Below are 14,158 nucleotides of genomic sequence, written 5' to 3'. Positions count from 1 at the left end.
TCAACACAATTCACAAATAGAGGTGGCTTGAGAGGACCTTGTTTATTCTGTATCTTTTCTAATAATTGCAATACCTTATTGGATCTGCAGGTTTCTGTCTTTTCTGATGTAAAATCGTCCTCGCTTCCAGTATACTATAATCCCCCAAGTGACTGAAAGCCACATGCACTGCTGTCCTGCTAGCGGGCTTTCTGCTGAAGGAGAATAATTACTTTAGGAAGCCAAGGCACATTGAAAGACGCACAAGATTTTATCTGGCAAATTACAGTTCCTGGTTTCACTCATTAAAAGCATTTAAACAATTATAAAACGCTTCATTTTCAGGAAGTATTTTGGGACACACTAAAAAGGAAAGGAACAAGCTCTGGCTTGTGTTCCCAGCTAATTAGAATACAATGGCTTGAACAGCAGTAAAGAGACACGTTAGTTTTAGTGTAATAATACTGGAACTGGAAGATTAATTTTCCTCAGTGTGGATTTTTATAGTATAAAGTCACAGGGAGTTTTGCAAGGTTTGGTAAAATAATTTGAGGTAGTCTCTGGACTTCGTCTGTAATGTAGACCTGTAGGCTGCCTCAAGCAGTAGCCTGCATTTACAAATGCCTCACTGGCATTCCTTGTTATACCCATTGTAAGTCTGTGTCATAAAGCCTCTTGCGTTCAATGGCCAAAGTGGATATCAATCTTTCTGCAGTGACCTGATTTTAAAAAAGCAGTAGACTTCAGTTGTGAACAGACTTAAATCCTGTGATATCTTCTGCCTTATTTGCAGATGGAACTACCAGCAACTACCAGAAAGCTTAAGAACTTGCATATAAGCCACTTACAAGCCTTTTGCTCCCTTTACTGTTTCACATTTCTTGACTTTGCAGATTCAATGGATGCATTAGTCTTGATTAGGAAAGTAAAAAGTCCTTATCAATCTAGTCAGTATTTGACTGATCAACTGCTTAGCTGTTTTCATCTTCACTGTCTTGCAGCATGCAGTACAGAGCTAAGCTGCTGCACAGTTTTTGTTCCTGGCTTTTACAGATTTTCTTCGCTTGAAGTAAATCGGTAATCAAGTGATTTCTTCGCTTGAAGTAAATCGGTAATGGAGGAATGGGGATTGACCTGCAGCCTGTTTCCCCTCTTGCACAGCTGCTCGTTATCTCTCAGTAGTGCCACAGCGTGGCTCCTGTGTCGACCTTTGTTGGGTTCATGTTGGAAAGATTTTTTTTTGGGGGGGGGGAGATGGGACTGGTTTGTTTTCATGACCATTGAAAATAAGAAAGATGGAATTCATTCCTTACAGCGTTTTTGCATCCAGGACCTTTGTAAACCTCTTTGCCCTCTGTACTTGCTTTAGGTCAGTGAGTACTGATCTGACTGTGTCATAGCCCTGGCCGTTAAATGCAGAGCAACAGTCCTGGTTACTAATTAGCTTTTCAGATCCCGTGTTCGGGGAAGTGTAGGAGGAGGTCTTGGGCCTCTGATGAGGGCGGCTCTGGAGGCGAGCTGTCACTGCCCTGAGAATCCAGAGCTTGTGAAGTGATCGGGCTTGGAGACAGATGTGGAGAGGCTGGAAGGTGGTGGGGCAGGTTACAGCCATATGGTTTAACCGCCCTGAAGGAGTGTGTAAGAGAGCCGCAGCAGCGTGAGGCTCATGTGGGCCTGGATTGGCTGGAGTGAACTTCTGCAGCAGGAGCAGCCTGAGGCCCCGGGCCGTCCCCACACTGAGTGCAGGGAAGAAGATGGATAGCAGCAGAGAACAAAGGGAAGGGGAGCTAATTACTGCAGTGACTCCCACTGGACGGTTATGAAACCTTTTAGGAAAGAGCCATACTTAAAAGTATAAAAAATGTTGCAGGTCTCAATATGCTCTTCATTAATAGATCCCAACTTATTGACTATCATTGACTAAGTGAATAGTCTATAGACTATTCTAGATGCATTTACTGTGTGTCATGTAAATAATATATGATACTTTTGGCTGGAACTGTTCACATTCATTCGAAATCCATATTACATGCTTTCTCCAAAGGAAGAATGAATGTTATAGCAGGAAACTAACCTGTATATGTAAAATTGATTTTAAATCTGGGATAATAACCTCAATTTTAGTGTTGTAGGATTTTTTAATCATATTATTTATTGTATATTTGATGAAGAAGAGAAGTGAATCTTTTTTTTTTAATATTCACCTAGAAGGGATGGATTATTTTGGTGCTTTGTAACGGCAAATACTGTCATTTTTGACAATGGAGCACATACAGTAACAGATCCCAGTTCCATTCCTTTTCCCATTTACATTTTTATTGGTCCCTTATGATAATTGGACCATGTCTCAGCAAAATTGTTCTTTTTTGAAAAAATGTAATTTTGTTCATCGCAGATAGGAGTGAAAGACTTGAAGAAGAGGGAGACTGATCTAGCCCTTGGCCTTGACAAGCCAGGCAGGGATGAATAAGCCTGGTGACGTCTCCATGGCAACCTTTCCTGGCTCTGCAGAATGAGTCGACTGTAATTCAGGCGTTCAGGAGTTTACAAGGCACTGCTCGTCATTGTATATCCCCCCAGAGGGCCTTCACAATCTCCTCCTTTCACAGAAGAGCAGGGAACCGGGTGTGGCGACACGGGCCACAGGTAAACTGGACACTGCACTGCAGCAGCAAGGTGGTGAAGTTTTAGGGACTTAAAAAGGTACGACGAAAAAAAACAAAAAACCTGCACATATGTCTTATGTTCCCTCCAAAATTATCATACTAACCCCAAGATCAGAGTTTCAGTCTACACATGTTCTTTATCGAGCAAATATTTTGATGTTGAGTTAAGGAAAATAATTCCTTAGAGCTGCTTTCTCCTTTAAAGTTATAAAGGTACTTGTACTATGACAGACACCAGGCTTATAGCGCCGTGTTTAACTTTTATGCACTAAACACTGAGGGCTGTAAGTGACACCTTGGTAGCTTGTCATAAAATGGGGACTCCCAGCTTCCTGCTTCTTCACTGTTTTTCTAGACTGAAATGTGACCTGTTCTTGGGGCGCGGTTTTCGTTCTCTCAGCTGAGGAAAACACCAGCGTTATTCATGATTAGACACCCATATTGGCTACAGACAAAAAGTCAGGATGTTTATAGAACTACTGGAAAGTTGGTAGTGCTGTAAATGTTTTTCATCCTAACGAAATGAAGTGGTCTATCTAGATCTTTGTATTTAGATCTGTGGATATCTCACTGTGACGCACGTGTAGAAAGTACTCCATAGCTAATGCACTGTACATCTTGAATTTGTATTTTCCATTTAATTTCAGCATGTGTTTTCATTAAGATGCATGAGTGATGAATTGAAGTCAAGAAAAAGCACTTGGGGTTTTATTGTTGACAATGGAAATATGTGAGAAGATGTTCTGTTCTGACATGTAGCTTTCTGTCAGAGAGGAACATGACTCCGGCATTGTTCCTTTCTCCCAGAGCAGTCATGTATTATGCATAAGGAATATGCAGTAATCGCACATCATGCTAATGTTAACACTACATAATCCTGCATTTGCTTCATCCTGCTGTGTGTTGAACTTTGCATTTCCACACTGTAATCTGTGTTCATGACTGTGGGTGTTAAGAGAGTAACAAATGAACCACTTAGGTGAAGTGATGTTGATTTGCTGAACATTTTATCTTGCGATTACTGTGGTTGGGATATGTATCCGTTCTTTTTCCCTATTGTGTGCTCGAAATCAGTTCATTTGTTTTTATTAGGTTAAGTGCAACAAAATGAACGCATCCATTATCCTCTCAGCTGTTGAATGCACTACACAAAGATATTGCAGCTGCTTTCCCTCAACCTGCCTGCAAAAAATGTAAACCAACTTCTACAGTAGAGCAGCTCAGGAAGGTGGAAGTTGCTTAGTCTTAAAGAAAGCGTGAAATTGTTCTGCATTTGGCCTAAATGTGGAAGTTGGCTTTACAAACACATGGCTTTTTGGAGACAGGTGGTGAAAATGAGTAATGGGAGGGTGAGGAACACACAACTGAAAGAGTTTTGTATCTGCTATATTGTTGGCCCAGCATGAATTTTCTTTCATTAAGAAAATGAACACACAGTAACACCATTTTCAGACCTCGTAACTAACTCCATTGTGGGCTATAAATAATATTGATGCAAATGTGGTTAAAAAAATATGTTCACAATGAAAAGGAAAAAGAGCGAAATACATGCAAAGTCGAGCCTTTTTTGGTTGCTAACTTGTATTTTTTTTCCAGGCTACAAAATAATGTATCTCCCTATTCTAGCATTTATTCTGTATATACTTACAGTACAGTGCCTTGGAAAAGTGAAATTACAAAGTGATGTATGCATATTTTGTAAAGTTAATATATATTACAGAACTGAGTGCTCAATCTGAAAACTAGTGTAAAATTACAGTAAAAGTCAGCATATCAAATGTGGAAGAGATTATAACTGGATTTTTATTGTGACTTATACATGGATTCCTATACTAGCAATCTGCTGTGAATAGATCACTTGGAAAAATCTCCAAAAGAGTCCTCAAGCATGTACATCTTGTGCTCTAGCGTTTCTGAGTAAGAGGACTGACTTTCATCAATGGTATTTAGTGCTCCCAGAGATAAAGAGTCATCAAAGTCCAGTTTTGGATATAATACTGTACTGAACAGTGCAACAACTTCCAGTGTCTTGTATCTTTTCCCAAAAATCCTGCAAGATTCCAGGCAGCTTGTGCTTAACAGGGACTGATCTACTAGCCCTTATTGAAATGGCTGCAGTGTTTCTTCTCCAGACCTCAGTTTGGTCTGTATAAGTTTGGCTCTGTGACTTAAGTGATACAATCCTAGTTGGCACCAACCCTGAGAAACGGGCTTATACTCAAGATATCCTTCTGCACTCCGCATGCTTTGTCTTATCACAAAAAGGAGTAAATAGCTGATGACAGGTGAAGAGGTTAGAGGGGCAACTGCCAAAATGTTAATTCACATGCTGTACTCTGCCTTATTTCAGCTACAGTCCAAGCTAATGAAAATGTGTCTTTAAAGATGAAAATTGCTGAACCCTTTAAAAACCTGTTGTAATTAGCCTATAACATTATGCGCGCTTGCTGTTTGTTGACTTCTATTGTTACAGGGCAGTACTACTGTGCTCAGGAAATAAATCAATAGGAAGCATTATAGGTAAGGATGTGAATCGTTTCTTTTTCCACTGCCCATTTTCACAGGCTTGTTTTAGGCTGTGAGCTGATTCATAGTGTATTCCCCAGACAAAACTGAAAATGTTTCTATAGGGGCTAATTCAGCATGAGGAGGCACGCAACAAAGAAAGTTATAGTGATTTCTGTGTAAATTAAAGCTAGTTATAGATGGAGAGAGACATTTCAGAATCTAAAAAGGCATCCTTCCTCAGTAATCTGCTGTATTGGAAGTGAACAACAACATTGCAAAGATTACAAAGACTAATATAATGGAAATGGATTGTTTCTGTAACACATGACCTCCTTCTCCACACCCACATGTACACAAGTTTTATCTGTTTGCCTCAAAATACATAGCTACCTTTTCCCAGTAGGAACGGATGACTGTGAAACATATTCTGACATTCTCTGTTCCCATCTTATATGGTTGCTGTCATAATCGTAGGATTTCATCCAGCCATTTCTTCCAGTGTGCCAGGATATCACGTTTGACAAACATCCCTGGGTAGATTGTTCCAGACTCTCGCAACCATTTGTGCACAAATTGCTTCCTATTTTCAGCTCCAAACACATTTCCATCTGGTGTTGTGTTTCACTGTTGAACTGAAAAACTCACATTGCTGTGGATTTAGCAGGGTATACTTAAAATAAATGTTTAATGACAGGCATCAAAGAGCAGCATGATCTTGGCAAAGCTCCTCGGTAGAGCTTCTGTACCTCCATTTTGCTGTTTACGCTGCCATAATTTATCAATCAGCTCTGGCATCTTGTGTACTGTATTGATATGTTATTTCTGTTTTTTTAATTTTTTGCTTTGATCACACAAGACATGATGCTTGATTGTTGTAAAGTACTTTGTTTTTTAAGTAAGCTTCGTTTCTCACTGTAGAGAGAGAGTTCTGTAGTTCAGCTGATCCTCTCTGGCTCTTACAGGTTTAATTTCCCCTTGTTGTTGTTTTGTTTTTAGAGTGGTGTGACAGGCACCCATTTCAGCAAAAAACGTGTTTCTGAAAAATAATCTGTCAGGTTGAGCCCGAGATATCAGAGTGGTACAGATTTCAGTAAACAATGATCCTCAAAGTGCTGTGTTGACACTAACTGGCCTATATGTGGGATTTCTTTATATAGTAGATGACACTGTCATCGTCGACAGTGTCTGCAGAAATAGCAGCAGATAATTATGCTAAAAACAAGAGTTTGTGACTATGTGGACTCAGCATTTCTTCAGCTATTTGTTATTTTTCAGTACTGCAACATATACGGACAATTTGGATTGATAACCAGAATAGTGTCTTTGTCTGAGCAGTACCTAATTTCAGGCACCAGGCCCATGTAACAGACGACCGCGTGCTTCTCTGTGGTATAGTGGGTAAGAAAGGGTCCTGGCTGTGGCCGAGAGAACAGTTCTCACGCTTCCTCGGAGTGGAGCCGGTGGCTTCGTGACCCTGTGCTCGCCATGAGGGAGCAGAGAGTGTTTACCAAGAGTCCATCAGGGTCACAGCACACCACAATGCACATAGCTACTGACTCCATTTGAAGTCCAGCACATTTTGCTTGGTGCCACACGTACAGCTGCTCAGTTCTCTCTCGGGTTCCTTTTTTGTTTCCAAGCTAGAGAAGTTTTGGAATAAATAGTGTCTCGCATCTAAACTTAGGATCTCAATGTCATTTCATGTGTGTAATGCATATACTGTTTATTCCTCATCTGCGACCCAGGTGGCCATGGAGGGGGGAAATGGGAACCACATCACAGAAAAGGCTCTGTGTTTGATAAAAGATTTATTATTATCGTCCTAAAATTGTTTTAAAATATGTTTTAGAATTTAGAAATTTAATTTAGAAATTAGTGCTCTTTAAAAAAAAAAAGCGTAGATATTTTTTTCTGAGTTTTTATTTTTTGAGCCTTAATGCAGAATTGCCTTTTGGGAGGACTGGAGAGCCCAGCTCCAAAAAAGGAAATTTGTGCGTTTTTGAAAAAAAAAAAGTAATTTCCCAGAAATGCAGAGAAGACCATGTGGTGCCAACTGAACAACAGACATGTTCCCATTAAGACTCAGGTGTCTGGCTAGAGAAAGGACCTGGAGGCTCCAGGGGTGCCCTACAGTTGAGTAGTGTGTTCCAGAAAATGAATTTCTCCCTTTCACTACTAGGGACTCCCAACCATGATGAGTTTCTAAAAAATATATAATCTCAGATTATTTCAGTTTTCATACCGGCCCAATTTGGAATTGCCAGTTTTGTACTGTATATGAGATGTTGTTGATGTGCTCTTCTGCCCATGCCGTCCTGTCAGATTCCCCCAGTACCTGACAGGAGAGTCAGCCCTGACTGGAGTAGAGCCGCATCTCTCACTGATGTCATACAAGCTCGCAGGAGCCTGGGCTGGTCACAGGAATCGCATTGTGACAGAAAGCTGGGAGAGACCTGGCTGACTTTTCACAGCCTGCCTTGTTGGGAACAGTGGTGTATTTTATTTTTTTAACTGATGCAGTTAGTTGAATATGCTGTGTGATGTTAAGTGCTGTAAATGAAGATTCATTAACATATTTTAAGCAATTTCAATAATTCCCTTGATATTTGTTTTATGAATATAAAATATTAAAATATTGAGATGAACAGAAACAAGAAAAGGTTTTGGCATAAAAACATTTGTAATTTTACTTTTAATTCAGTGATTCTGAAATCAGTGTTATTTGTTTTTATGATCATTTAGAAATGATCTTTTCTCTTGGGATTGGGTATCTATGCTGGAAAATGAATTATAGCATAGTTAATTATTTTGTGTAATAAAAGTTATAGAAATGCATCTCCAGAAAGTGACCCCAAAGAGAGCCTTCCACTGAAAACTACCTCCTCTTTAAGCCCATTAATGATGCTCTTAAGGATAAGAATATTTACTTCAGATAGTTTTAGAAACACACATGCTGTAGAAGTCAGAGATACTTCAATATGCTCATCTTGTGGGTGGAAGGTGTTATCTTTAGATACTTGGCTAAAGAACAGAATGCCAGAGGAAACTGGCTTGTAGAGGAGAGACCATGTGATTCACTCTGTAGCTGGCAGTGAATTCAAATCATCACTCTTCTGTGGGGATCAGCCAAACACTAACTGCTTTGGCAGGGAATGCCCAGTAGAGGAATGGGTTCAATAAAAATGTTAATGGAAGGAAGTGCTATCTTTTGATAAGTCCGTTATTGCTGCCTTTCAATGAACATTAAAACCCGATAGAATTAGCATTAGCTTTTGTGGAGGAAATGTCCACCCTTTGTGAAGTCTTACAGTCTGCATGCCCCTGTAAAAAGAACATCCTGTGTCAGCTAGTGTTTGTGTTTGAGCTTTGAAGATGTGCTGTGCCTGTTTATTTTGGGTTTTTAAAATAGGAGCTCCTGTAGCATACGAGTGAAGAATCAGTGTGTTCTGGGAATATATAGGAAGGCTATGTACCCTGTGTTGTTTTTTTTTTTAAATGGGTGGCTTCACTAAATGCTTTGTTTGTGAAATGAAGTGTCCACATGACTGTCAGAAGAGCCTCCTGACCGCGTTCTGCGCAGCCTGGGGCACATAACATGGAAGTGCTCATGATGCCATCAGTGCTTCATTATTAAAGGGCTAGAAAAACTTTTTCCAGGGAGTTCATCTGATTTTTCTTTGCAGATCACACTCTATATGTCCTTCGCTTTGGTTCTTGGTTGTTTGCTGTTCTCAATGGTGAAGTAAAAATCACTTCTGGAAAGTTCACCTGTAAGCCGACTGCAGATGTCAAGTGTGGACGAGTTTACGGGTGCTCTGAAGCCCATTGGTCTGAAAGCTGTGCAGCCCTGATAGATTCCTTCACCTTGTTCCTCACCTTCAGCCTTGGAAATAATTTCAAAAGCGTCTTTTCTTGGAAAAGAATGGCATATTGCAATCTAAGTATCTGCTCACAACACAATATTAAGAATTCACACAAAATTCCGAGAAGGAAATAGGAGCAACGTAATAAGTTGATGAAAATTAATTAAACTTTTTGTGTCTTTGTGTTTACTTTGCTTATATCATTGAATCAATTTCATGGAAATATCTGGGATCTTAAAGAGATAATTCAGTTTGCTAGGTTGGATTGAATAAGCTGTGCAATATAACCTCTTCAAACACTTCTTCTGCCTATCTTGGTTTAACTGTTTGCTTCTGTTTTTCTAGGAGACATTGCAACAGCTAATCATGATGCCCCTTCCAAATGTCCTGGTCCTGGGCAAGAATCCTCTCTCGGGTAGGTTTGGAACTTGAACTTTGAACTGAACAGTACAAAAACCTGCTTCGCATTTAACATCTGAGAGGCTGATGTGGGGACAGTAATGTACACATGGGGACGTTTGTCTTGCTGAAATGTTCTGTTATTCCTAAAACATCATTACTAGGAGTCAGGCTACTCTTTTTAATGTCACAGATGCAATAGATTTGGAAAACATTTACTTCTCCAATTCTGCTTACGGGGAAGTGTGCTTTAGACTGTAACTTAGCTCTGCGCAGTTCTGTATTTTCTGCAGTGTCTAGCATATGCACAGCTCTCCAGCATTTTGTTGAGAAAGAACATGGGACCCTGAGCTTTTAATTTCACTGACCCATTCAAAATCTTTTTCATCTCTCGTTAGTTTTATGTTCACAATTTTAAATACAAGGATTATTGTAATATCCTGTGCTTAGGGGGTGGCATAGATCATTGGTTGAGCTTTGAAAACACGAGTGCCAGTTGTGGGTTTGAGTCTCTGGTGCTGTTGTACCTTGACTGAGGTACTCTAGGCCATCCAGCTGTATGAATGAACCAGCATTGCTGTGGGGTGATAGAATTGTGCAGGACAAGTGTTCTCTAGTCCACTTCACACTACAGAAACCAGGATGAACTCTGGCCTTGTGAGCCACTGTGGCCCTGGTGTAGACTTTCTTTTACACTGTGCAAAATCTCAGACAAAAACATAGTGCTGCATGTTTTTTGTATAATCATAAAACAGCTTTGAGAAATGTACAACAACATTATGGAATCAAGATGAATAGAAAATCCATGGCAGACTTCCATTATAACCATGCCTGTTTATCACATTAAAAACATGTAAGGAAGCAGCAGTTATCAAACAGGGAAAACGATTCTGCTTAACAAATGGTGAAAGTATAGTGTATGTCAGGGTAAGGTGCTGGAATGTTAGGAAGGAAAGAATTCAGAATCCAGAAAGAAAAAAAAAGTCTGGTTGCTGCTGTGAAACTCCAGCTGTTAGCAGGAAGTCTCAAAAACTATTTTTAGCTTATCCCAAAATATTGACTGTCTATTGAAAACCTCATTGTTCTTCAATATCAGATTCTGATATTTATTTTTAAGCAGTATAGTGTTTAGTTTTATAGCTAAACGTTTCCTGTATCATGCAGAAAACTGCATGTCAAAAGAGCCCTACATTCCACTGTCTTCCTGCCTGTGACCTTTGAACCTAGGGGCCTGTTGAGTGATGACATAGCATCTGAAAGTGATTCCAGACCGGAGAAGTCCATGTGTGTTTTATTACACTGTCATTAGTGTTCTCCGGAGGAATGGAAAGGCCTCGTTACTGTGGGAATTTACAGTAGGCTTGAGTTTCTCTGCTTTGAGGTCTGGATTTTTAAAGGGTTTGTTATGATTCCCTGCAGGCTGGATGTGGGGTTGACCATTGTAGCTCTTTGTCATGTATGTAATGTTTTTTGTGTCCTAGTCTTTCACATCATGCCTCCAACAATAGCTGTGGACTGTGACTTTTAATTCTGTTATTTCAATAAATACAACATCTACTTGATAAACCTACTGTATAAGAAAATCTGTCACGTTTTATGTACTTCATGTCATAGTTTAGTGAGATGAAGATCTGTATCCATCTAAAGCATCAAAGGCACTGACAAAGTCAGCCCAGTGGACTTCCCCAGAATGAGCAGTGGAGCATCCCTTCGTGTTTGTCTGCTCTCATGTTTTTATGTCCTAAAGAACATCAGAGCTTGATTTGATCTCTTTTAGGTCTCTGTGGGTGTCTGCATAGTACTGATGGCATTTGCACAGTTTGGTGATTAACTTGATTAGCTTTGCATTCTAATTCATGCTAATCTGCCAGTTTTAAGATCCCTGTTAATCCTATACTGGGTATCGAGTATCATGAACTGCAAAGATGGGAACTCCTCATCCTCAGTGCCAGGCCTGGACTCTTTGGGCCTTGTTCTCATTCTCGCCCATCTAATCAATTTCCCAAAGAGCTATTCTTCCATTGCAAAAGAAAAGCAAGACTTTTTTAAGGACTGTAGCAACGTTCTCTCATAGGTGAATAGGGACAGACTAACTTAATTAAATCCTCAGATTCTCGGAACAATTCAGAATACACAGAATGGGTCTCAAAACGTGACAGGTCACCCTGTGTCACTGGCATCTGCAGCTAGAGGCTTTTTGGTGTTTCTTTTGCAAGATGTTATCTATAAAATTTGTTTTTGTCTTTTGCCTGCCACACTGCTCAGCAATGGGCAACCACAGTACAAACGTAGGGTTTATCATGAAAGGCAAACAGGCAGCCCTGCTTAAGATACAGAGATCAAGCAGTATGGACTAAGTGGTTCTCATCAAAGCTTCTTTCGTAATCACCTCCAATGACAGAATATCTTTCTCTGTTGAATGACCTTGCTTCAGCACCACGCCACTGGCCATGTGTTGTTTGGCCAGGGCTTCAATTTAAGAGGGTTCTTTGAGTTTTGATACACCACAGGGCTTTCAAATATTTTGAAAATCTGATTAGATTGGGTGTCTGACTAATTAGAAGTGACAGTTGCTGAAGTTTTATGTCCGTTTTGTCTACCATTTTGATATTTTGGCATAATGATTGTAGGCTGAAAAGATACAAATATAAAAGACTATATCGTATATTAATTTTTCTTTTTTTGAAAATATTAGCAGAGCTGCCCATCCGTCTTAGATAGCCCATTTAGATTAAAGACAAATTTACAGAGTGTGAGGTTTATATATTTCTCCTTTTAAACTGCCATTCCTAAGGCACTGCTAATCTCTTTAGCTTGGTAGCACTTGAACTAGTTTTCCCTCTAAAAGCTTTTCAGAAAACCATAGAGTTCATTTATCCTTGGGCGCACCTTCAAATAGCCTAGCTCTCTGTTTTCCAAAATACACCTTGAGATCCGACTTCACCATGCTCCCATGACGCAGCTGACATGCTTGGCATCATAGTATGATGACAAATACTGTACTTGAAACAAAATTAAAAGTAAGCAAAACAAAAGAAGGACAAGAAGTAAATAATCACTGGATTCTAAAGTGATAAAGCACATACAAGCCTTATTGTTGCAACTTTGAAATACGGGAGTCACATACGGTTTTCAGAGTTGGAAACACAAGAATGTGCTGTACCTGTAATAGTTTGGGACAAGTGTGTGACATGAAAAAAGGTCTTAAATGTTTTTTGCTTCCACTTAGCAAAGAGCTGTGACTTGAAAAACAGGAAATAAATTGCAAGGTGTTTGGATTGAAATAATAGTAAAATGAAGAACGAAACAAACCTTGTGTATTTAAGAAAAAACTTAATATTAAAATACTTTCTATTAAGACTTCAGATTGTACACCTGTTCCAAATGTTCAATCCTAGCAATGTGGGGTGATTGTGACAGGAACATTGCAACAACAGGGTCCGGTTAACAGCATCTGATGTTGGAGAAGACAGCTGATCTTCTGGGACAGGATTGGGAAACATACAAACTGGGCCTGAAATCCCCAGACATGCTTCTCTGTTCAACTATTCTGTAAGAACCCGATTGATGAGTCAGGACTGAGTTCAAGCTTCTGCCTTCTGTCACAAAGCAATATTCACTATTTTGATTAGTTTGATTAAGCTCTTCGGATTGAAGGATACCTGCTTCAATTTGTATAAATGTGTCCCTTGCAGAAAAACTGTGAGTTAATCTTTCAGTCCTGACTTTCAGATAATCTATTGTTTAAAAAATGCTAATTTTCTCCTCATAAAATAATTCAAGTGACATTTGGCAAGCCTCTGTAACTGAAAGTAATCACCTCTCATTTAAATTAATTAGTTGAAATATGAAAGGCCTACAGAGAGCCATCAGTGCAATTGACAGCCAATTGAATACTTTAATTGAATTGGAAGATCCCCCTTCAAATAGTGTCTCTGAACCTCTTTGGGAATCCTCATGTGATAGTATATAGAACACTGCAGGCGAGTAGTGATGTAAGTTGCCACATCTTGCATTGGTAAAAATGACCTGAACCTCATGAGCCCCTGAAAAAGAACCCTTTCCTTTTCCTCTCTGTTTTTCTGCGACAGGATGAGGTGCAGTTCATAGCAGTCATTCAGTGTCAGCTCTGGCCATGTGTTTCCTGACAGGAAGCAAGTATTGTGACCCAAGGAGCCAGAATATTCTCTGCAGAAAAGTATTGTCATAATAAACCGTGGCCATGGTAAACGGACACCCCTCTTTCATGTGAAGCAAAACCTCCATGAGTTATTTAAAGCCATGCTGTATACACAGTTAGTTCACTTCTTATCAGCACTTTAAATTATTCATTCAGTGCCTTAGTGCCTGTGCCTCCAGTGCTTCCGGATAGTCTACATTCTAACGCATTCTAAATCATTTACATTATAACTTTTTGACAAATGTTTGTATGTATAAATAACTTCCATATAATGTTTTAACTAAGAAGCTTAAAGCCAGATTTCTATTCTGGCCTTACATTTCGTTTACTGCACCAGCCACCAAAACACAGAAGCTACTGTGTTTTTCACACGCTTTTCATCCATGTTTCCTCTAAGCAGGCGTGTCAGTGACTTCCCCTGTAATCTCTGTCCTACTGAAAGATTTTGTTTTCAGCCCCGGTGAAAATTTTAATCTGTGAAGGCTGTTTTTAGGGACAGAGGAGTGACTTGAAACCACCCTGGGCTATCGCAGGTTGAAAAAGAAATGCTAGCTAACATGTTT

General features: G+C 39.6%; 1 protein-coding gene across 7 annotated transcripts in view; it reads left to right on the top strand.

Annotated features, from left to right (window-relative positions):
• ccdc88ab (coiled-coil and HOOK domain protein 88ab) overlaps positions 1 to 14,158 on the top strand; it is a 70,152-nt gene that overhangs the window by 18,184 nt on the left and 37,810 nt on the right. For all 7 annotated transcript variants that reach the window (XM_088610282.1, XM_088610280.1, XM_088610278.1 and 4 more), the window contains exon 4: positions 9,362 to 9,431. In XM_088610282.1, the coding sequence (XP_088466408.1) occupies positions 9,362 to 9,431 (70 nt within the window). The remainder of the gene's footprint in view (positions 1 to 9,361; positions 9,432 to 14,158) is intronic.

Source organism: Lepisosteus platostomus, chromosome 17 (genome assembly GCF_059453375.1).
Source record: "Lepisosteus platostomus isolate fLepPlt1 chromosome 17, fLepPlt1.hap1, whole genome shotgun sequence".
NCBI lineage: Eukaryota > Metazoa > Chordata > Actinopteri > Semionotiformes > Lepisosteidae > Lepisosteus > Lepisosteus platostomus.
Note: the sequence above shows the minus strand (reverse complement) of the source record. Positions and strands in the feature narration are given on the sequence as shown.